General features: G+C 50.0%; 1 protein-coding gene across 3 annotated transcripts in view; it reads right to left on the bottom strand.

Annotated features, from left to right (window-relative positions):
* LOC126520954 (uncharacterized) overlaps positions 1–24679 on the bottom strand; it is a 206212-nt gene that overhangs the window by 81852 nt on the left and 99681 nt on the right. For all 3 annotated transcript variants that reach the window (XM_050169785.3, XM_050169784.3, XM_055065654.1), the window contains 4 exons: positions 24086–24169; positions 16800–16850; positions 16639–16694; positions 13616–13694 (listed from right to left, as the gene is read on the bottom strand). In XM_050169785.3, coding sequence (XP_050025742.1) covers positions 13616–13694; positions 16639–16694; positions 16800–16850; positions 24086–24169 — 270 coding nt within the window. The remainder of the gene's footprint in view (positions 1–13615; positions 13695–16638; positions 16695–16799; positions 16851–24085; positions 24170–24679) is intronic.

Genomic DNA, 24679 nt, shown 5'->3' with positions numbered 1-24679 from the left:
AGAGAGGGGTGGTAGGTGCCTCGTTCCGCGGTTATAATAGACCTTCTGGCGTTGACGGATATCCTGGAGCCGGCTGTGAACGGCTGTGCTTGATACTGCCTCTGGTACTAGGTGGCTGGTGGGCACAGGCAGCAAAGTCCTGGTTTGCCGTCCCATGAGTCTCTGCACAGGTGACTTTAGAATATCATCTCTGGGGGTGTTGTGCCATTCGAGCAACGCCATATGAAAGTCAACTCGGTTATGTGAACATTTCTTTAGAAGCTTTTTGGCCTCTTGTACTGCTCTTTCCGTCATACCATTAGATCGGGGATGATACGGACTTGACGTAACATGGGCAACGCCTAGCTTCTGCAGGAAATCTGAAAATCCGGCTGGGGAACGGTGGTCCGTTATCACTGCAGAGCTTAAGCGGTAAGCCATGTGTGGAGAACAGCTCTGCGCACCAAGACGTCAGAGCGCTAGCAGTGCTCTGACGGAGTTCGCGGATCTCAAAAAAGAAAGAATAAAAGTCCACAATTACAGCAAATTCACGGCCGTCATGGAAGAACCGGTCCATGCCAACGAATTCCCAGGGCAGCTTTGGGACGTCATGGCAGTAAAGAGGCATTTTCGCGTTTCGCGGCTGGTATTTCTGGCAGAGAGCGCAATTGTTGCAAAACTGCTCTATCTCATGCGACATATTTGGCCAGTACATGACGTCTCTTGCCCGTGCCTTCATCCTTTCCGCTCCCGGGTGCGCAGCGTGAAGTAGCAGCATAATTTCTCGCTTTTGTTTGAAGATGGTATGACTACCTAGTTGCTGCGAAAAACAAGGCCGTCTTGCGCGTGCAGCTCTTCTTTGTAGGACCAGTACGGACGCACATTTTCGGGTACCTCGCTCCTTTCTGGCCAGCTTGTTTCGGCGTAACCTGGAAGCTTGACGAGAGCAGGATCTTCATTGGTGGCCGCAAGAAGAAGGCGCTGTGGCGAAGCTGAAATGTAATCAAGCACATTTACTTGAAATTGCTCGGTTTCTTCTTGCAAGAGTTGCTTGCTAGGGAATCTAGATAAGGCGTCAGCCAAAAACAGCTCTTTCCCTGACTTGTAGGTCAGCTTAATAGGATATCGCTGCAACGTCAAGCGCAGGCGCTGCAGGCGAAGCAGGCACTGATATAGTGGTTTGCTAAATATTGGCACCAAGGGGCGGTGATCAGTTTCGACAGTTACGCTTTCCTGGCCGAAGATGTAATCATGAAACTTGATACAGCCATGCACAATTGCCAATGCTTCTTTCTCAATTTGTGCGTAGCGTTGCTGCGCCCCGGTTAGTGAACGTGACGAGAAAGCGACGGGGCGGCCGTCTTGAATAAGCACTGCACCAACTCCCATTTGGTTCGCGTGGACCGAAAGGGTGACCGGCTTTGTTGCATCGAAAAAGGAAAGGATTGGTGCGTTAACTAAGCTCTTACGCAACATTTCATAACTTCGTTGCTGAGCCTCGGTCCAAACCCAGGCAATGTCCTTTGCGCAGCAATGTTCTCAGTGGTGCAGTCACGACGGACATGTTGGGAATGAAACGTTGCACATAATTCATCATGCCTAGAAAGACTTTGTCTAGGCATGATGTTCCTTACTGTTTTTTGGCTCTTTCATTTCCAGTATGTCGTTCACTCGACCAGGGTCCAGGCGGAGGCCTTCTGTGCTAAGGATGTGCCCTAGGTAGCGGACTTCGGGCTGCAAAAAGGTGCATTTCTGGAGGTTTAGCTTTAGGTTGTTTTCGAGACAGCGTGCCAACAAAAGCGACAGGTGGTGGTCATGCTCCTCTTTCGTGCGGCCCCAAAGTAGTATGTCATCCATTACCACGGCTACGCACGGTAAGCCTTCCAGCAAGCGATGCATAGCTGCTTGGAAGATTTCTGGAGCTGACGCAATGCCGAAGGGCATTCGAAGAAACCGATATCGCCCATACGGTGTGCTCATCGTATATAGTTTAGAGCTTGATTCGTAGAGTTTAATTTGCCAAAATCCTGACGCTGCGTCGAGTGTTGAGAAGCACTTAGCACCGGAGAGTTGCGAGGCTGAGTCTTCTAGGGTCGGCATTCGGTAATGTTCGCGCAGCAGTACTTTATTAAGCGCCGTAGGGTCCAGGCAAATTCTAACCGTGTCCTTAACAACTGTAACCATATGGCTAGACCACTCCGTAGGCTCGGTTACCTTTGTTATGACGTCTTGGGCTTCCATACGCTGTAGCTCAGCCGTGACTTTGTCCTGAAGAGCAACAGGAACTCTTCTTGCTGGAACGACGACGCCCACCGAGTCTGGCTTGAACTTCATGTCGTACTCGAAATCTTTTAGCTGCCCAAGTCCCTCGAAGACGGCTGCAAAAGGCTGCGCTGGCGGGTACAGTTCATGCTGGATGTTTTGCATACGGTATATGAAGCCGAGACTTTCAGCTGCTGCGCCACTCAAAGTGGCAGGGACGTCTTGTTCGACAATAAAAAACGTTTGTTCCTTGCTGCTGTCATTTGCTGAAAGTATCAATTGGACTTTCGCATGCGCAGTTGTTGTGTGGCCAAAACATGTTGCGAGCTTGACATTGCAGGCTTGTTGAGGCTTTTTTTGGCAGCTTTGCAACGTCGCTTCTTCAAATGACAACAATTGGCGCCTGCGTCTAGCTTGCACATGATGGGATGGCCCTCAATGTAGACCGTTGCGCTCCAATGATCGGTGGTTATCGCACCGATAATCAACGTTTGCAAAAAAAAAAAAAAAAATCGTCGCCTTCGGTTCGTAACCCTCGCATTTGTTGGTTGGCACTGCGCGGAAAGTTGGACTACTTGAATGCTCGAGCGAAATGGTTCAGCCTTCCGCACTTCCGGCATGTTTTTCCTTTTGCAGGACACGTGTCACTGCGGTGCATTTGACCCCCACATTTGTAGCAAACGTTTTTTCTTGTTGCTACCGCGTTTACTATGGTGCCTTCGCTGGCGCCCGTAGCTTCACTTATCTCACGATAGTGCTCTTTGCCTAGTTTTTGCGTGCGGCAAATGTCGACTGTCTTTTGGTACGTCGGGTTTTCCGTAATCAGTCTTTGCTGTAGGCTCTTATCCCGAGTGCCCAAAATGATTCTGCTACGCAACATGCGGTCTTCAAGGTCCCCAAACTCACAGTTCTTCGCTAACACACGCAGTTCTGTTAGCCACTCGTTAAACGTCTCGCCTTCTTTTTGGTTCCTTGAACCAAAACGGAACTCCTGGAATGTTAAGTTCGTTGCAGGCTTGTAATGCTCCTCAAATTTCTTAATCAGAACTTCAACGTGATTCCTGTTTTCCGGTTCCTCGAACTTGAAGGTACTGTACGACTTCCTAGCCTCTTCGCCTATGGTAACTAGCAACGTGGCTGCTTGAACGTCTTTTGGCTGCTTGTTCAATTGCGTAGCAGTGGAAAACAGCAGAAACTCACTTTCCCAAGTTTTCCAGGCAATCCAAGGGTAGTGCGATGCATCCATAGGCTTCGGGGGCAGTAGTAGCGCAGACGCCATCGACATATCGGCTGGGTTCCGCTGCCACCATGTAGCCAGGCCAGCAGTTGGGCGAACAACGAGTTTATTGTTGCTGCGCAAGTAACATATATACAGAAGTGAACGTGACGTAACAGATCACGGGATTACTGGTGCGCCGTGACGACTGCAGATTCAGCCGTGCTACACCAACTTTGATGAAATTTGTTGCATTTGAAAGAGAAAGTTAAATTCTAGTGACTGATGAAGCGGAATTTTGATTTAGGGCTTGAAGTTTCTTAAAACAATTTTCAAATATCTGACCGTTTGAAAAAAATAGAAGCACGAAGTTTACAAATTCATAGCTCTGCATCAAAAACTGATATCGCGGTTCTGTAAACGGCATTCATTAGATCATTCAAAGCGGACAAATTCAATATGTCATTTTACATCTTACGTTAATTTGTTATGTTGGTTACAACGGTTTTGCAAAAGTTGTATTTCCCCATGATTAAATTTTTTAATATTCATGTGTAACATATCAATTTTGTCCGCTTTAGGTGTACTATTAGATGCGATTCACAGAATTGCATTATCATTTTTAGTGGTTGAGTTACAGAGTTGTAAACTTGATAGTTTCGGTTTTTGAGAATTTTCGATTTTTGCCAATTTTTAATAAAAAATTGACAATCTAACTCCAAAATTCGAAATAAACAGTCACTAGATTTGAAGTTTGTCTTTTAAATGCAACAAACCTCGTCAAATTTGGTGCAGTGGTTGCCGAGAAAAACGAATTCTCCTTTTACGTGTATTTAGATAGGAGCACTCGAGCTAAAGCTTCCTCTTAAGAAACAGGAAGAGTGCGGTGTGGATAAGAGAGCAGACGGGGATAGTCAATATTCTAGTTAACATTAGGGGAAGTAAATGGAGCTGGGCACGCCATGTAATTTCTAGGATAGATAACCGGTGGACCATTAGAGTTACAGGATAAGTGCCAAGGGAAGGGAAGCGCAGTTGACGACGGCAGAAAATTAGGTGGGGTGATGAAATTAGGAAATTTGCAGGCACAAGAACGGTATAACTGGAGATCGCTTGGAGAGACCTTCGTCCAGTAGTGGATGGATGGATGGATGCAAAACTTTAATAAAGGTCCTGAGGTACGCGACTCAGCGCGCTGCGGGCCGCTCCCACGTTGGGACAGTCAGGCCATGCCCGACCGCCGCATCGTGGGCCCTCTGGAGAGCCCATAGCTGCGCCCCGGCATCGGGGCTCTTGATAGCGGAGAGCCACTTGTCTTCATTGATTCGTTCTGTGCCTCGTAACGAGGGGCAACGCCAGAGCATGTGGTCTAGGCTAGCGATGTCATTGCAGTGCCTGCAAGGACTAGTGGCATAGGTGTCGGGATAAATCTTGTGGAATAAAGCCGGGCTGGGATACGAGCCTGTTTGCAATAATCTGATGGTCAATGCCTGCGCTCTATTTAACTTCTTGTGTGGAAGGGGAAAGTCTCTCCTGCCGAGATAGAAGTGCTGCGCAATTTCATTGTATGTGGTCGGTTGATCTCTGTGCTCCACCACTGCGGGCCGGCGTTGCTGTCGTTTATGTCCAGTAGTGGACATAAAGAAATAGGCTGTTGCTGATGATGATCACTATACTCCTTTACTATTTTTTGTTTAATTTAGAAAATGTTTTTTTAGTTTTAGTGGGCTCAGCCATAGCATTAGGCACCAAAGCAAATCAAACTTGCATATCCCAATTTTATTGCAAATTTGGCGCAGGCAACCAGGATAGGATCCTGTGCTGCACTCTAAGAAAAGTTTACACCCTTTGAGTCGTATCTTGTCACACAACGATAAACGTCATCTGTCTTGTCCACATTTCCTTTCTTTAACGCTGCGAGCGCGGTACTTTCCAGTAACGAACGGCATGCGCCTTATCAGCATGACATAGCATTGCCGACCGGAAAGTAGCGGGCGCGGCGTTTTCAAGAAAGGAAACGCAAGCAAGGCAGATGACGATTACTGTTGTGTGACAGATATTCACCCCAAAGCGTGTAAACTTTTTTTAGTGTGTGTGCGCCGCGACCATTTTTATTTTATCGAGGGTCATGTGCTTGGGCTTCACAGAAACCTGCGCGGATGGCGACAGGCACACGAGCTGCTTCCGCGGCGGACAGTCGGCCGTTTTGCGTGAGCACTGGTCCTTTCTTCGGAACGCTCGCGAAAGCAATCTTTCACTACTGATGGTATAACGTCCGTCAAACAGACATGAGTGAAAAAAAAAATTGACCGCGCTTCCACTACTGTGAAGAGGGGTGCAAGCGAAGCTCGGGATCCACGGCTCTTCGTTGTCGTAACGCCTCGGCTTTGCACTCCCTCACGGCGAGGTCGGCACGTTGGCGACAAAGGCCTTTCCCGAGCGAGTTCCCGGCGGCGTTCATGAAACGCCGCCTGTTCTTCGGTCGAACGCACGACGCGCGGCCCACTCCCGCTGTCGTTCCTTCAACGCAACCTGCTCTTCGGCAGAACGAACCAAACGCGGCCTCACCGTTTGACTGCCGGGTTTGAACTGGTGGGAAACGGTGGACACGACGCCACTGACGTGAAACGGTGGGCACGACGACTACGTCATCGAAGTCTCCCTCGCGATTGCCTGCTGCAGCACGAGAAAATTCAAGTTGATCAATTGGGAAGTTTTCTGCAAGATCAGAGCCGAGTGCGCACCGACGGCCGGGACACATTTCGAAGGTTGGTACAAATGGATAAGAGACGACGCCACAGCGGCAACCAATGAGATCATCACTGACCTTGACGTTGACAAGATGGATAGCAAGTTGGCCCATCTGCTGGAAGCAAGCGCTCCTCACGAGATGGAAGGGGCAGAAGCATAACAGGAGGCTCCGCAATAAGGCTTCCGAGGTTAACAGGGGGATCGAACAGCACTGCAAGAACCTGTGTAAACAACAATGGGAGGAGCTCTGCGAATCCATCGAGGGCCAGCTGAGATCCCGCAAGAGCTGGCGTCTGCTCAAACACCTTCTCGATGAGGGCAGCACCAGGTTCAGCCAGACGACCCCTCGCAAAAGCCATCCACCTCGTTACCGACTCTACCCCGGACGAGTTGACTGCCTACATGTTCATAGACAAGTACCTGCCAGTCGCGCATAGCTATGCTCCTACCCATTTCCCAGACTACGCGGGGTGTGTGGTGCCGGAGTTCGACCAGGACATCACTGCGGCCGAGATCCGACATGTCCTGTCCTCCCTCCATGGAAATCCGGCCTACATGGTACTCATCCCCTAACACGGTAAATCACCAGGAATCGACAATATAAGACAAATTATCCTGACGTCCTGTGACGGTAAGCTCGCAGAGCATGCCCTGCTCAACCGGCTCACGGTGCACGTCAATACCAATGACATGTACACCCACAATATGACTGGTTTCAGAGCCGGCCTCTCGACAGAGGACGCCATGAAGCTGATAAAGCATCAGATCATCGACCCGAGCACGGGCGATACCAGATCCATCCTTGGATTAGACCTGTAGAAGGCCTTCGACAATATCTCTCACAAATTCATTCTCCAGTCTACTACCAGCCTCTGGCTCGGGAAGAGGGTCTACTACTTCACCCGATCCTTCTTTAGCCAGAGAACTGCCAAGCTCAAGATCGAAGGATACCTCTCGCATGGGATCACCCTCGGGTCACGCGGCACGCCTCAGGGCTTAGTCATCTCGCCAACATTATTCATCGTCGCAATGATGGGGCTTTCCCAGGAGCTCGCAAAGATTCAAGGAATCAACCATACCACCTACGCTGATGATATCGCCATCCGGTGCATCGGCGGCAGCGACGGCCAAGTTGAGGACGCCATGCAGAGCGCCATCGATGCGACTGAGCACTTCCTCCGCCCCACTTGGCTCAGGTGTCCTCCATCCCAATCTGAACTACTTCTCTACAAGAGACGACCCAGAGGCGGCGGCCATCGTGATTGAAAACCGGCGTCCGAAAGCGAAATACGGCTTTTCACTGGTGACGGGTTCCCGGTGCCCAGAGTGGACTCGCTCCGAATATTGGGGATGTATATGGAGCCTAACGGTGCCAATGGAACCGTACTCAGAACACCGCCAAGACGCAGAGCGCTCACAGCCTCATCCGGAGGATCGCCAACAGGCACTGGGGAATCAAAGAAGACAATCTCATCCTCATTATACATGCTATTGCGCTCAGCCACCTTTCATATTCCGCGGTCATGCATAATTGGAATGTTGCAGAGAGGAAGAAGCTGAATTCCCCCATCAGAAAGGTCTTCAAGCGCACCCTCGGCTTACCTGTAAGCACTTACACCGAAAACTTGTTCAATCTCGAAGCCCACAACACGCTCGGAGAAATAATCGAGGCGCAAGAGCGCTCACAGCTGCTCAGGCTATCCGGCAGCGTGGCGGGCCGCGAAATATTCGACGACATGGGCGTCAACTCTGTCGACCAGTGCCCCGACGCCGCGCCGATTCCCAGCGACATCAGGTCTCAACTGCACATCGCGTCCATTCCCCGCAATATGCACCCCGCACACAACTTCGGCAGACGTCATGCCAGAAGTAGAGCTTTACTCAAGCATGTCCGTAACAACCACATTGAGCCTACCTTCGCGGATGATATGTCCAACAAGTGTCATTCGCTGTCTACATCGTCGACTCTAATTCCAGGCTCATTTGCTGCGCTACGGTACGCACTTCGAAGCCCGTGGAAGCCGAACACGTTGCAATCGCGCTGGCGGTGCTCGATGGTCGCAGCGAGGCAATATATAGCCATTCTGCCGTGTCGAGTCATCGCAAGCCCGTTCATCGCTATTCATAGAATTGATTCGGCAAGGTTTGCCGAATGTTCAAGTTTACCTGGCCGACATCATTGTGGCAGAAAAGAAAAACAACTCCGTACTGCGGCAGGTGTTTCAGCGGCTGCGTGAATACAACTTGAAGTTGAACAAAGCCAAATGCCGGTTTAGGGAAGCGCAAGTGTCGTTTTTTGGGCATCGCATCGATGCTAAAGGTCTTCAACCACTGCAGGACAATCTTGAGGCTGTGCTAGCCACACCGAAGCCAACATCGGTAAGCCAGCTGAAATCTTTCTTGGGCTTGGTTACATACTACGCGAGATTCTTGCCCAACTTGTCAACTTAGCTAGCTTCTTTATATGGCTTGCTGGCAAAGGGTATGCAATGGAAATGGGAGTCGTCTCAAGACAGAGCGTATCAAGAAGTAAAGAGTGCCTTGTGTAATTTCTTGTGCACTGTGACCCACAAAAGCCCCTTCGACTGGAGTGCGATGCGTCGTCGGTCGGCTTGGGCGCAGTACTGTCCCATCGTATCAATGGCGAAGATTATCCGATAGCCTTTCGCTCAAGAACCTTAGCACGGGCGGAGCGCAATTACTCGCAACTGAAAAAGGAAGTGCTCTGACTAGTTTTCGATGCGACAAGATTTCGAGACTATCTTTTTGGTAATAATTTTTTTTTCGATAACAGATCATAAGCCATTGACGGGGCTGTTTCATCGCGACAAACCTATTCCGCAAATGGCGGCGGCTAGGATACAGCGATGGGCACTACATTTATCGGCGTATCATTATGACAGACTATCGGGAAGGACCGTTGAACGTGAACGCCGACGCCTTGAGCCGTTTGCCTCTGCCATAACGTGGGCAAACCGATGAAGATGATCCTGTAGAATATGTGCTGCATGCGCAAGCCTTGACAGATTTTTCTCTTTGTGCACAGCAGTTGGCAGACAGCGCAAGCGATGACGTCCTTCTCCGACAAGTGAAGACATGGATTCTGCGCGGCTGTCCAAACCAACTGAGACCGGAGCAGCAGTGTTTTCAGCCGTACTTCACCCGCAGACGTGAACTTACTGTGAGTAATGGACTAATCTACTGGGGTCATCGGGTTATTTTGGCCGAGGATGTGTGGTCAATTATTCTACAGGATTTTCACCAGACCCATCCAGGCATGAAGGCAATGAAGCGCCTGGCGCGCACGATGTTTTGGTATCCGGATGCATCTTTACAATTGCTAGTAGGTGCAGCGGGGCGGGGCGTTTTTCGCGACGCTCGACATTTCTACGTGGGTGCGAGAGAGAAAAATCTAGGGACCTTTGCTCCTTGAATGTGTGACTCTGCCTAGGGACTATGGAGGAGGTTTCTTAGCGCGTGCTGCATGCGTTTGTCCCCGGACATGCCGGCATTGCGGAGTGCGGTCGAGTTTGTTTTCGCTCCGCCGCTGGCCGCCCGCGCGGTGAGGCAGTGGGCACGGACGCCCCACTTGGTGATCTCTGTGTCTGAAGCGGCAAGGTTCTGACTGGTGTTGTATAAGTCGCGGGTCGCTTTTTTCGTCGCGACGACAGCAGCAGCAGCAAACGACTTTATTGGGGTCTTGAGGAGCTAAGCGGGGGCCTGCAGGTCCCTACCCAGCCGTTGGCTAGTCCCAGGTCGGAACAGAGAGGCCATGCCTTTCCGCTCGTTCACGGGCCCTCTGGACAGCCAGGAGCTGGACGTCCCGTCTCGGGTCTGTGATGGCCTTCGTCCAGTCTTCTTCTGTATTAAAATCCTGTAACACAGCGCACTGCCAGAGCATGCGATTTAATGAGCTAAATTCAGTGCCACAATCTGGGCAGAGTGGATCGATGTCCGGGTGGAGGATGTTCAAAAAGCTCCTAGAGGGGTAGGACCCCGTCTGGAGCATGCGAAGCGTGCTAGCTTGTGGCCTGTTGAGCTTATGATGGGGGAAAGGAAAACTGTGCCTATTCCCTCTGTAATGAGAGGTGATTTCCTGAAAAGTAACCAGTGGATCACTGTGGACGAGCTCTCCCGAACTCACCCGAGACACCATCCCTCGCGGCACGGTCGTGGGCTATCTCATTGGGGTTCAGGTGACCCGGTAATACGTCTGGTCCCATGTGAGCTGGGAACCAGACTATGTGGTGAACAATATCAGAGGGGTGTTTGCCGTTTAGAATCCTGGCTGCTTCTTTGGCTATCAATCCCGATGCGAACGCTCTAACGGCTGCTCGGGAGTCCGTGTACACCGTAGTGCGTTTTGAGTCCAGTAATCCAAGAGCTATAGCAGCCTGTTCCGCCACATCGACCGAGGAGGTTTTCAGCGAGGCTGCCGAGAGGAGTTCTCTCCTGTCATTGACTATGGCTACGGAGAACTTGTTGGCACTGGCGTGTCGCGCCGCGTCAACAAAGGTCTCCGTTCCGGACGACAGATTGGATTTTTTACAAGCACTGCTCCTTTAGGGCACATGTAACCGGCAGACGGAGGCCTCAGGAAAGCACCTGAGGTTATAATAAAGCAGGCGGCGCAGGATCTCCGGGCCACCCAAGGGGTAGCGGGGGGATCAAACCTGGAGGCAGGGCGGCCTGCGGGTTGTGGCCGCTGAGTCCGAAGCGGGCCATGGGGTGTTCGCATAAAAAAATTAGCTGTCCGCTATCACGGACAGCCGATCTTATACACCTCTGGCACGCGCAGGCCTCTGCGAGCCCCAACCCGCGGACCAGTCCGGGTTCCAGCTTTCGTGTCTCCGTTGCCGCTTTGATGTCCTGGAGGCGCCGCCAATAATGCGAAAAAATGACACGTTCTTTCAATTAGTAAAAAAAAAAAACACGATTGAATAAATATAATTACGTCCAGCAGCGAACTTACGACGCTAAGTTCAGCACTACCGCACCCCGCGACTTCTGCCGGCACGCCTAGGAACAAGCGCGCACAACACGCGCGTAAAGCCGTAAAGCCTAGGCAGTCATATATTCAAGGAGCAAAAGTCCCCACATTTCATCTCTAGCACATGCTTTTACCCACGCATGCGCGCGAATGTCCGGCGTCTGCGCAAGTGCCATGCCCCGCTGTACCTACTAGCAATTGTAAATACGCATCCCGGATTGAACCGCAACATAGAAAAGCTGGTACAAAGCTGCCAGCAACGTGTGCAGTGTTGGCACATGCCAGCGGGACAGGTCCCCTTAAGCTGGCCGAAGACCAACAAACGTTGGATTCGCCTGCATGTCGACTGCTGGTCCGGTCGAAGGTCGCGTGGTCTTGGTGGTAGTGGATGCGGAAACGAAATGGCTTGACGCAGTACCCCTTAAAACAGCAAGTGCAGCAACCACAGTGCAAGTTCTGCGGGGGATCATCGCGCGTTTTGGCCTGCCGTTTCCGACAATGCGCCGCAATTTGACAGTGCAGTGACTGAAAGATTCTTCAAAGATAAACATGTGCGTCATGTTAACTCCGCTCTATATTACCCTCAGTTAAACGGATTAGCGGAGTGTGCTGTGCGCACCATTAAGGAGGGAATGAAGAAAAATGAGCTGGAAGTCTACCTAGTCAACAAATTCTTGCTGCGTTACAGGACGACGCCGACTCGAGAAGGGAAATTGCCCGCCGGGATGTTTCTCGGTTTTCAACCAAGGACCCATCTACATATTCAAGGGGAGGAGGTGGCACCACGGGATTCCACGGTGGGCACGCCCCCGGCACCGACGCCGCAGTTGCTTCCTCCGGGAGCACCTGTTTGGTCGCGTCATTACAATCAAGCCGGCCAGAGATATTTATCCGGCACGGTGACGTCAACAAGAGGTAGGCGCTTGGTTATGGTGGACACCGGAGGAGGAGTGCAGTGCCATCACGTGGACCAAGTGCGACCACGGAACACAATGGCAGAGTTAAAACAGGAACTCAGCACAACTCGGCCTTCAGAACACCACACCTCGGAAAGTGATAGGCCCTCAGGCGACCAATCCTCGCAGCGTGACCAACCCTCAGCAGGAGAAGACACCGAACTGCCATCGGACGTATGACTTGGTACAGCCCGGTTTCCCAATGAGACAACCTCAAGAGAACCGACAGTCTCGGATTTCCCAGGCGTTCTACGCGCGCAAGAAGACCTTCCGATATACTAGGCTTCTAAGAGAAAGGCAGTGCCGCGTCGCGTCATCGGAAGCCCGTTCATCGCACGAAGTGCGCATGCTCGACCAAATGCGCACTGCATAAAAGCAGCCACGCTATCTGCGATAAACCATTCTTTGGCTTGCGCCTACTGCGTGTGTTGCTGTCACTCGCGCTACAACAGATTCCAAGGCAGCCATTAAGGCCTACCAAGCCGCGATGGTCTCCCCTCAGGCCCTCCGCATTCTCCAAAGCGCCAGAAGTATCTCTCCCCATTCTCTCACTTGGTTTCCCGCTCACTTGGGGTCGACTGAGGGCTCTCCCTCTAACCTTAATGAGGGCGCGCACGAGGCCGCGCAAGGACTCGCTGACCGCGCCGCTTCCGCAGTTCCCCTGCGCCGCGGGGAACCCTTGCTCACGTTCAAAGAGGTCACCACACACTATTATCTTTCAAGACAGGTATTCCCTCTCCCGCACCCTGCCTTATGCGAGGTGTGGGCGGTGACCTTTCGACATTTACAAGCCCGTGCGTATCCTAACCTTGCGGTTAATTCTTTATGCAATATACTCTGAAAGGTATACCCTGCTCTGCCTCTGGTGTAGCGGCAACATTGGATTATGTGTTGCGGGAGTGTGAAGCCATTGCCTCCTCCTTCAGCGAGGATAGGTGAGCTGCGCTCTTGAGCAGCCCTGAACTCAACGACCAGATCCTTGCCGTCAAGAGTGCCCGCGATCGGGCCGTCAAGCTCGGCTTGGGGAACCCTACGTGGGACTAACCGGGTGGCGCGCGGTCTCCCCTGCGTCTTCTCTGGACCAGTTGTCTCACTCACTCACTCACTCACTCACTCACTCACTCACTCACTCACTCACTCACTCACTCACTCACTCACTCACTCACTCACTCACTCACTCACTCACTCACCACGGTCAGCCGACTGCTATCTCCGAATGCGTCGGTTAGCCACCGTTCGGCGCTCTTATAAAATAAGCCAGAATTCTTCCTACCAAAAACAATCAGCAGTATTATATATACATATAATCTAGAAACAGCTATTCAAAAGACTGATTAGCAAATTCAGTTGCAGAATTGTCAATTTCGCAACACTGGAAGCACTTGGGCGTCGTGCAACGTCGCCCCATTGTGCACGCTCTGCCACACAGCCCAGAAACGACGTATTTTGACGTCAGCCTACCTCGATGTTGTGCAGCCAGCGCTGTGGCGGCACGTACTTGTATTCGCCGTACACAGGCCACAGGGGACGGTGTCCTTCGCTGTGCGGGAGAGGAAAAGGGGTTAGGGCTGTATAGCGGTATTAGAATAGCGCTATTTTCGCTATGCACGTAGTAGAATGACTGCAAGCTGGGTGAGTCATAACGGATTCATAATAACTGATGTACAGTAGGACACAAACAAAAAGAAACGACGCAGCGCTCTTCAGTCGTGAGAGCGCTCGTCGTTTTCTTTGCTCCTGTCCTCGTCCCTTTTGCGCATCAGTTATTGTGAGCACGTAGTAGAGTAGTGTAAGCATGTAATTGTAATACTACAGCAGCGCATGTCGTCTTAAAGGGTCCCTCACCAGGCCTCATAGCAAATTTTGGTTATACGCTGGAAGTTGTTACGTGTCCTATAGGAAGCGTTCTGCCGCAAAAAGGTTTTCAAATCGGTTCATTTATAGCCGAGACAGAAATATTTCAGTGCCACGAACCCATGATTTCAGTAGGCGGGCTTCAGTGCCAAGCAAGACGCTCTCTCAACTCGCCCCGTCTAACGAAAGCGAAATTCCTACCTTGCGTTCTCCCATACTGGACCTTGAGGATCACGTGACGCATACGTGAGAGGCCTCAACTTCATTTTTTTTCTTCTCGCTTTCTTTTTCGGCGCTACGCACTTCCGCTGACGGCGTAACGCGAGCTGTTGTCTCGCTCGCGCGGCGCACTATTTTGCGCACTGTGCACAAGGACACATGACTAGCGATATAATTATGTGCTACACGAATACTGAGGCAGAACAAGAGGATTGTAGAGCATGATCACGCACTGGAACACGGTAGAAAATGGCAGTTTCGGTACCTGCGCGCATGACCACACGACCGTGGGAACAAGCAGACGAAGCGGAAGTAAATCTCTCTTGCTTTGGTGAGAGGTAAAACAAAAAGAACATGCAGACATTCCGTTTGTGTGTTTTATTGTTTCTCTAAACTTCCATTCGTCAATTCAAGCAACAGATCGCACAGATAACAGATGTTGTCTTGAATAATTCTCGAAGTTACGTGTCACTACGAGCGGCGTCATACTGTGGCACACAAGGCGCAGGCACACAAGTACGTCATCCTCCGGCTTGGAGCGCGGCGGTTACGAGCAGAAGGACAAACGGCACTCGGTTTCAAATTTCAGATCTTTCCGCGGCGCGTAGCGATGTAATACTTTGCAGACACGATCGTTATCGCGCAATGTATGCTCTGCGCTTGTCAGCTCAATATGGCCAGACCTAGTGAAGGGCCCTGCAATCCAAACACGGTGAGATTGGCCAAATAATTAATTGATTTCTCTACAACAAATTCCCAAAGTGCGAAACACGAGCCGTGCTAATTTAGCGACTGGAAACTGCTGTGCAGAGGTGATCTCTTCTATGCGGTCGCTGGTGCGCCTGCGCAACAACCGCGGTTCTAGTGCGATATTATTCGCGACAATCTCCACTTGCGTCGTTCCTTCCTCTTGCAGACTGCAAGAACCGTTGTTATCCCTTATGATAGTATTGGAACACATTTCAATATCCGGCAATTTGAAATAGTGAATTCTCGAATTGAATAGTAAAGTATATTTGATTCATATTATAGGAATTTCGAATATGCGTACACGCCTTGTAGTTAAAGCGCCATCATTATTAGCGGGAAACACAGCTATATTTTCAGCAAAATTGAGGAGACCGCGTTTCGGTGTGTCGACAGTCTGGTCGGATGACATGGTTGATATTCGGCCCCCGTACTCTCCACGACATCGTGATCAATCGGCGCTCATTGCGATGATTCGAGTATAGGTGCACGCAACCAGACACGGCTTTCTGGAACACTCGCGACGCACAGCACCGCGCCTAGCGGCAACGCTGTGATTGCACGCCAAGGGCAAAAAAGACAAAGATCATACTCGACAAACAGGCGCGCCACATGCTCAGCAGCAAGATGGAGAGGCGGGCCAATTCGTATTTTTGCCGAGTTTCTCGCCCTCGAAGACGCTGGCAGTTTGTATAATAGATGGCCGCACCGTCGTAGGAGGGCATGTGTGAATGCGTTTTGCACCGGGAGCCTACAGGACTCGTGTCGGGTGCTATTCCGGACATTGGAAATTCTGCGATGGCTTCATTTTGAGCTAATCTGAGCTGAGCAGATTCCCGACAATATCCAGAACATTAGCCAGGATATGGGACAAAAGGAAAACAGCCATTCGTAAAATAAAGCTAATCTATCTCTCGCGCGAGCTGACGTTTGTTTTTTCATCCGACTACAATGCAAGGATTGCTCTCCTATCATCCCACCGTTCAGTGCCAGCCGATCATCCCGGCGATAACGTAGCGCTGCTCGTGCACCAAGCGCTCACGTTCCGCTTCGTCGGGCTGCTCCGGCAGCCGGTGGCGCATCGCGTCTCATCCCTAACAAACGGCGGTAATAATGTGCTGCGAAGTCGAAGCGCAATACTGCGCCATTCGATGGTTGAAGATGAGCGAGAGGCTATTTGCTTGATTGCGGCCTGCGTGGAATATTTTGGAGTGGACTCAGTGTAATCATTATCTGTGCATGATGCTCTATTTGACTGCTTGCGTCAAAATGGTAATAGGGAGTTTTATAAATAGCCTACCCAATCGGCTTAGCGGACGCAAAACGCCACTGTAGACATTTTGCGTTCTTTTGTACACTTGGCGGATTCTATTTCCTCACTTTGGGCCCCCTATTTCTGAAACTCCCCAAGTTCCAAGACCGTGGGGCGCCCAGTCAGCTGTATACGTCAAGCGTCCATGTTGCACTCTAACGCGTCTGACGGAAACTACGGACAAGAAACCGATCATTCGAGGGAAGCAAGTCATTTGCGAATTCACTTAAATAGCTCTATGTACACATAGGCGTACACATATACACAGCGCAGGGTTGAAAGAAGTGATCGCTTCTTACTTCATAGTAAAATATAACCACTGAGTCGTGCAAGGAAGAAAACGTATGCTTACTGCGTGGGTACAGCATCACTGTATGTTATCCTCTTGTTCATACAGTAATGATACGGCTATGGAAACAGGAGTAAAAAAAGTACGATGCATGAGCCTTCGGACAAAATCATGCAGGTTTGGTGAAATCCCAAATCGAACGTGGAAAAAATGTCGGCACTTACGCGGTATCCTTTTCTGACCTTGTTGCACTTGTATATTGAGTGGTACCAGCCCTTTCAGAAAAGTATCTCATTGTAAGCACTGCAATGTTAAAATGGTGATTGTAACATAACACAGAATGACACGAAGATTGCATCGTAGATCTCAGAATGCGTGGCGGCGTTCGCTGCAGTGGAGGCTTGACTGCAATTGCAGGGCGCCTCGAGAATGCGCCAGCCACACTGCACGGGCCGGCAACTTCGTGCAGCAGGTTCTCGGCTGTTCTGTAGCATCGTAAAAGATGACGTCATGCCTTGAAACTCCTATTCGGTAAACAAGGCTATCGGGACATGCGAGCTATTTAAACAGGGTGAAAGTTGTGCGAAAAACTTGTTTGCGAGTGTTAGTGTTGCTCCACAAGTAACACGAACCATTGGCTAAATTTACTATAACGATATTTATTTCCCATCACTATATATATATATATATATATATATATGTGTGTGTGTGTGTGTGTGCACATGGCGGTAGAGTAGGCAATAAAAGTGATAAACGACTTGACAATGCGAACAAGGTCTCAAGCTCCCTATATGTGCTTTCCAACCGCGGACCTAAAGCTCTGAATTTGCACGCTGCACGAACAAGTGCACCGTGGCAACATATGAGGAAAAATGGTTCAATAGACTCAACACCACATTCGAAACGTCAAATTCTACTATATGTAGGCACACTAATGTGTCTGCCGAATCACGGCGTTACCGGGCCCTGGCGTGAGCGAGGAGGGGGAACGGGACGGCGGGCGAGAATAGCGTAGCTCATTGTGTCCGGCTGGGGCGATGCAGGAGCTCGCATTGACTGCTCGATCAGGTCTCGGACAATGTCAGAAATCGCCGCCACTTTGAGCTGGGACGAAGGAACCAACCTTTGTAGCTCTTCCCGCACGTCCGCTCTGATGTTCTCGCTCAGGTCGTTGGTGCCTAGAGCTTGACCGTCGGCGCGGTTTTTTGTCAGCGTAGGGCGATTGTACGCCCTGTTTCGCATCTGTAGTGTCTTTTCGATGATGGTGGCCTCAGAAATAGACTCTTCGACTGTCCTTCGCGAGTTCCGCAATTCCTGCTAAAATTTCATGCTTCAAGCCACGCATCAAGAAGCGAATTTTTTTTTTCGGACATGTCGGGGTCAGTGTGGCTGAACAAGCGAGTCATCACCTCCTTGAAGACCTCTATGTTCTTGTTCGGTAGCTGTAGCCGGATCCGATGAAGCTCCACGCAAGGTGGCTCCCTGGTTGTCGAAGTACGGTGGCTGTTGAAGATGCTAGGTCCGTCATCGTGGCTCCTGACTTGGTCACGATCTCCCTGGTCGTCTCTAGAAGTCCGTGCTCTGGGAGCAGGTTTTCTGACCTGCGACTAGCTCGATGGACCGGCTGGGCGTTGGCGTTGTCTTCAAGGTTTGAACTTGACGGGGTCATCCGGTACATGAACGCAAACGCACCTTCATCAGACGTCACGTTGTAGAGACGCTGAACAACAACAGTGGCACAACGCAAATCACGAAACTAACTATTTAACGGGCGAACCTGTGCCCAGCAAAACAAGTGACACCCCGCACAATGATAGCGGCGAGCACACTCATCGATTATCGAAAATCTGATTTGCGGATAAGAAGCGTCGATTATTTATATATGGCTTATTGATCCTTCCAGCGTAATCGCTAGTGCACGCCTATGTCATAAAATGTACACCACTATTCTCGTCGCGCACGCAGTCTGATTACGCAACGCTTGTCGACAACATAGGCAACAGCTAGAACCAGTGATAGCATTCCGAAACAGAAAGGCGCGTCCGGAGGCGCGGGCGATTGCTTTGAATATTTCTTAGCCGCTGAACAGAAATAACTACACGTGACACTGTAACAACGACCCGTTATCGAGGGCATAGAAACGGGCAGCGTTTTGTGCGAGGTTGAGCGCTCTTACTCAGTTGTAAGAGTATCGAGTGAACAGCCCTGGTGGCACGCAGTCCTTCAGACCATTTGTTGCACTGGGACTGTTGATTATAAGGCCCGTATGTTCTCTCTGTAAACATTGCGAATACCTAACTGTTCGAAATATTATTGAAACGCTTTCGACCTTTTACTCCGTCTGCTACGGACACGCTTTTTAACACGTGAGCATCAAGAGTGTCAAAGTGAAAGAAAAAAGTATGTGTGTGAAGTGTGGGAAGCCGGTCACGTGCTAGAGGTAGGGAGTGGATAAGAAAGCTTAGAAGAGCATGTGTGTATACTCTTAAAAAAATTACAGCCTTTGGTGCTCATCTTGTCCCACAACAATAATCGTCATCTGTCTTGCCCGAGTTTCCTTTCTTTAACGCTGCGAGCGCGGTACTTGCCAGTCACGAAAGGGTAGCGCGTTATCAGCAGGACACAGGTTTCTCGACAGGACAGTAGCGAGCGCCGAGTTTTCAAGAAAGGAAACGCAAGCAAAGCAGTGGGTGCAACTGTTTTAAGAGTGTATGTATGTACTACATATTGTTACGTGTAGCTGATGTGCAAGTCTATTTACAATATATTTACACCTAGACCAACCGCGGCAAAGATGGCGACGCTATATCAAGCGGGAACACACATCTTCTTCCTCCTCAGTGCAGCCACACTGTGGTGGCTGTTCCTTATCATCACCCCCGGTGATAGAAGCACCGTCCCAGTGCTTAATCTACACATCCGCGGTAAAAGGTGTGCGGTATGGTTTCACGTGAACGATGTCACTTTCAGTTGACGATGACGCTGAGAAGTCGGCAGGGATGATTTCATACGTGACATCGGTCGCTTGTCGCACCACACGGTATGGGCCAGTGTAGTGCGACAGCAGCTTTTTGGAAAGGCCGACACGTCGAATGGGTGACCAGAAAAGCACCAGGGAATCCGGAGAAAAGTGCACGTCGCGATGGTGGCAATCATAGAGGCGTCTCTGATGCTCCTGTGAGGCCTCGAGACGGGTGCGGGCGAGCTGGCGTGCGTGGTCGGCGTGTGCGATCGCGTCGCGGGCGTATTCAGTGGCGGAGTTCGTGAGGGCAATGCTCGATGACGGTGAAGAGGACGACGGTGTGTCTCTAAGCAATGGTGAGTGGGGCAGAGCACATGCCAACAATAGCGACAGTCCCTCCGTCGGCGACTTGTACAGCTCGGTTCGGGGCAGTCGTCAGAACTTTCTTGAGCCGACGGCGAAGAGCAGCACTCATAATGGACACATGCGCCCCGGTGCCAATCAACGCGCACACAGGAACATTGTCGACGAGAACGTCCAAAAGATTCTTGTTCGTGGGGGGTAAGGTGAAGCGAGAATTTCGTGCCAATGTCGTCATTGCAGCTTCATCTCCAGAAGCTGCATTTTCTAGTTTTCCGGTCGGGGGTGTGGTGAGCAGGTTGGTGAAGGAGCACGGCGTGACGGGGGCAAACGAGATTGATGGCGGGAGGGAGAAGACGAGCGGGAGTAGTGTGGTCGTGTCAAAGGTGTCGCAGGATCCGATGATGGGACGGGCATAGAAGGAGCGAAGGAAACGGACGCGCTAGAGGAACGAGGGTGGTAATCAGGGGAATAGCGCGTCGGAGAAGTCCAGCGGCTCTGGCAGTGGAGAGCGACATGTCTAATGCGTGGGCAGTTAAAACACATCCGCTTGTCGTCCACGGTTCGCCATTCGGAGGGGTTGCGCTGTCCATAAGAGGAGTAAGAAGAGTGGGGTGGGGACGTGCGTGGAGAAAGAGGTTCCGAGCATACGGAACGAATGGATTGCAGGCCGACGTTCGACATCTCTTGACGGACGACGGCCTGGATTAAGGAGATTGTCACCGGAGAATGATCAGGTGACGGGAATGAAGGGGCCGCCGGTTGTGCTGCTTCGACCTCACGACGAACGATGCGGGTCAAGTTCTCACATCGCGACGGCTGGTGGAAGAGGTCGTCACAAGATGACGTAGCAGCTGTGTGGGGAAGTCGCGTGATGTGCTGGGATACCCGGTGGCTTTTAGCATGCTCGAGACGGCATCACTCCTTGAGGATGGTATCGATGCTGGTGTCGTTCGTAAACACCAGTAAATTGAAGGCGTCGTCATCAATGCCTTTGAGGACGTGATTAACCTTATCGTGCTCAGATATGTTTGGGCCAGCCTTGACACAAAGGGCGACGACGTCGAGAATGTACGACACGTAGGACTCGGTCGACGTCTGTACACGTGTGGTAAGGGCTTTCTTGGCATTGACTTGGCGACCGAACGGATTGCCAAAAAGGTCGCAGAGCTTTTCTTTGAGGAGATCCCGGCTCGAAATCTCCTCTTCGTGAGTCTGGAACCATGCCAGTGGAGCTCCGTCGAGGTAGAAAAGAACGTTCGCAAGCATAATAGTCGGATCCCACCTGTGACTGGTGCTGACACGTTCGTATAAGCGGAGCCAGTCGTCAACATTAGGACTGCCCACTCCGGTGAAAACACCAGGATCCCGAGGGGGGGAAACGGCGACGTAGGTCGGGCCTGCAGGCGGAGACGCTTGCGTAGATGAGGTGCCGTCAGCAGAAGCCGAAATCACACTGTCGCCGTTGCGACCGCTGCGGAGCTCCATGACGGGTACGGGGAACGTCCACCTCCACCAAATTAATGTTACGTGTAGCTGATGTACAAGTCTATTTACAATATATTTAAACGTAGACCAACGGTGGCAAAGATGGCGACGCTATATCAAGCGGGCACACACGTCGTCTTCTTCCTCCTCATTGCAGTCGCACTGTGGCGGCTCTTCCGTATCAGCATATAGTACAACTGATGGTTGTCTGCCGCAGTTGTGCTGCAGCGACATGGACTAGCGGACCTTTAAGCGCAGATGGGGCCGCGCCTGGCCCGGGCTTGCAGCCCACACCACTGGACATTAGTTTCGTCTCTCTCTCTCTTGACCACTGTCAGTTGCACTTCGCTCCTTGAAGGGGCAGGACGTGTGTTGAATGATCTCAAGAACAACACTTTGCAATGTGCTGAACGCGGTTTAAATCATAGATCCGGGACCCCAAAGAGGTGCGACGTAATGCTAACGCATTTCTCTCGCATTTACCGCTAAATCGCCCCAGAATGTTTACGTACGATTATTCCAGTACCTGGGTAATAAGTTTTCTGCGTCAGCGCTGTGGTCCTCCTGAGCCTGATGGCATTACGAACGAAACGATAACCTGCCCCAAGAACGTATAAAAGGAGCGTTGTAGCCTATTTCAATTACATCTGGGAGATCAAAAACATGCGCCTTCGTCATGGAAGGTGGCCTGGTGCGCTGAAGCTTAGTAAAAAAAAAAAAAGAGAGCAGACCCGACATTTTATGACCGGTTTCCCTACGTCATACATAGCAAACCTAACCGAGAAATTTGCACGTGTTCGGCTGACATGGTGGCTTGAGCGTAACACCGTTCTTAAGACATGTATGACTGGCTTTTACAGTTGAATATTTAGTCACTCTAAATACATATATATTATGTCGCGACGGCTCCATAATCATGTTAGCATCAAGCGTGTCTTCGGTAAAACGCAAGCGTTTTAACTCATCAGCATTGCCACATGTCATTTAACTTTGGAATGATCTTCCTGACGGTATCGTCTCCATTACAGATCTCGAAGCATTCCATTACCGTCTGCACGAATATTTCAAGAGTAAATAGCGTTCTGACTGCTCAGTGCCTGTTTAATACCTAATTTACTTGTTTTGGACGTGTTCTCTCGTATTTCTTTCCTTGTTCAATTTAATTTTATGTTATCTTTGTATAACTTGTTTTAATCTATTTGTATTCTCGCTTGACCATGAACATTGTGACTGTAATAAGCATTTGTTCGTACACAGTTTAGCGCATGTTCTTGCTTATTTCTCCCGTGTTTGATGCCTTGTATTTTCGCAGTTCGAAGACCCCCTTACACTATCCTCCGATGAGGAGTCTGTAAGGTGCCGTGAATAAATAAATAAAGAAAGAATGGGTACATATAACACGCAGAAAGAGGTCCCGTAGTACCTGCTATAATAAATTTCAGTAACAGTATTCTCCCCCCCCCCCAAAAAAAAAGAAAGAAATTAACAGTGGTGAACAACTATTAGTAGTAAAAATGCTAGGGATTGACATACTGATGAAAAAACGCTAATATTACGCAAAACAAGCAGAATAATTGATTAAAGCAGAACAAGTTGGTTCAAGGTATCTCACAAAGCACACACTGAATAAGAAGTCATGTGTGTTACAAATGTACTCATGAAGATAGCGGTTATAAGAGAAGAGATTGCTTAATTTAATCAAAACAACATAAACACTGTATGTACCCTACGAAGAAAAAATGTGCAATAGAGCAAGCGATGCAACATTTGGAAGAGAACAAATTTGAGAAGTGTTTGGTTTTTAACTGCTCGATACGTAAATATCTAAACACCAAATATAACTATATCAGTAATACGGAGTGCGTTGAGCTGATTGTAAAGATGAGTTTGGCGATTATTCCCAGTAAGAATGCAAATGGCTTCATGTTGAACGTGCTGTAGAAAAAGATCACAGTGATAGGTATCACGCCTAGAAGTTATGCAGTAGTTCAGATGACTATGATTCAAGGCCTGGTATAAAGTAATCAAAGTGTGGAAGTCAAAATGACATCCATCCGTAAGAAACACCGTGATTAGTTTTCCTTTGTAACTCGGCAGGCATATAGTTGTAAATCCAGCAATCAAGAGCTCTCCCTGACACACCTTCGCTTTGTAGTAGCCAACGATACCTTCATCAAGATGGTCCACCTATGCCCGCTGCGGGGAAGCAAGCTTGGGTTCGCAGCGCTGTTATGCGGCAAAGACGGCATGTGCATGTCGGAATACCACGGAAAACTCGACGTCACCGGCAATAGAGCGCGCGAAACACCGGAACTTTCCACGCGCGCTCTGCGTTCGCCCACGTGTCTGTCCTTCGGGATAGTGGCGGGGACCCAATGTGCGCAAAATGTTGTCGACGTTATGCAGAAGGCCTTAGACTTTGCGAGTTTGACCATGCCACCCTTGCATACACGTGTCTGCTCCTTTGTGCACTGCTCGTCAGAAGGGCGACAAACGTCCTTTAAACTCATTACTGTCTCGAAACATTCAAACCGAGGACATACAACATTCAGTTACTTGACAGGTTGACCAAAAAGTACGCGAGAGGGCAGGAAATAGCGAGCTCTCCGGAAACAAGAAATGCCTTTGATGGCCAAAAAATAGCTAATACTCTTGTAAACGCAATTACATGAACTGAACAATAAGTGTGAGGCAACTTACTCGGACAGTCTTATACCACAGGAAGTCTTTCATGGTACAGGTGTATTCCTTAGGCGATCCACCGTAGTCAACGTCTAAATGATACTGCAATGAATGGTAAAATACATTACAAGGTGCTTCACATAACTGCCACATGTGTTTTGTCAGCGTTGGGGAGGACGCAGGACTGTACTGTGCTGGCCCTCCGATCATACGTAGAATTTCCGATATCCAATGCATGAGGGATTGGCGCAGCGTAGGCTGATTTAACCAAGGAGCCAGGGACTATAGAGGTGTTAAAAAATTAAATTATGGGGTTTTACGTGCCAAAATCACTTTCTGATTATGCGGCACGCCGTAGTGGAGGGCTCCGAAAATTTCTGCCACCTGGGGTTCCTTAACGTGCACCTAAATCTAAGTACACGGGTGTTTTCGCATTTCGCCCCCATCGAAATGCGGCCATCATGGCCGAGATTCGATTCCGCGACCTCGTGCTCAGCAGCCCAACACGATAGCCACTGAGCAACCACGGCGGGTGACTATAGAGGTGCGAATAGTAGTTTTTAAAATCTAATCCAAACCGAATATGAATCGTATAGGACTTCTCTCAATACA

Source organism: Dermacentor andersoni, chromosome 3 (genome assembly GCF_023375885.2).
Source record: "Dermacentor andersoni chromosome 3, qqDerAnde1_hic_scaffold, whole genome shotgun sequence".
NCBI lineage: Eukaryota > Metazoa > Arthropoda > Arachnida > Ixodida > Ixodidae > Dermacentor > Dermacentor andersoni.
The sequence above is the reverse complement of the archived record's forward strand: the minus strand, read 5'-3'. Positions and strand labels throughout refer to the sequence as shown.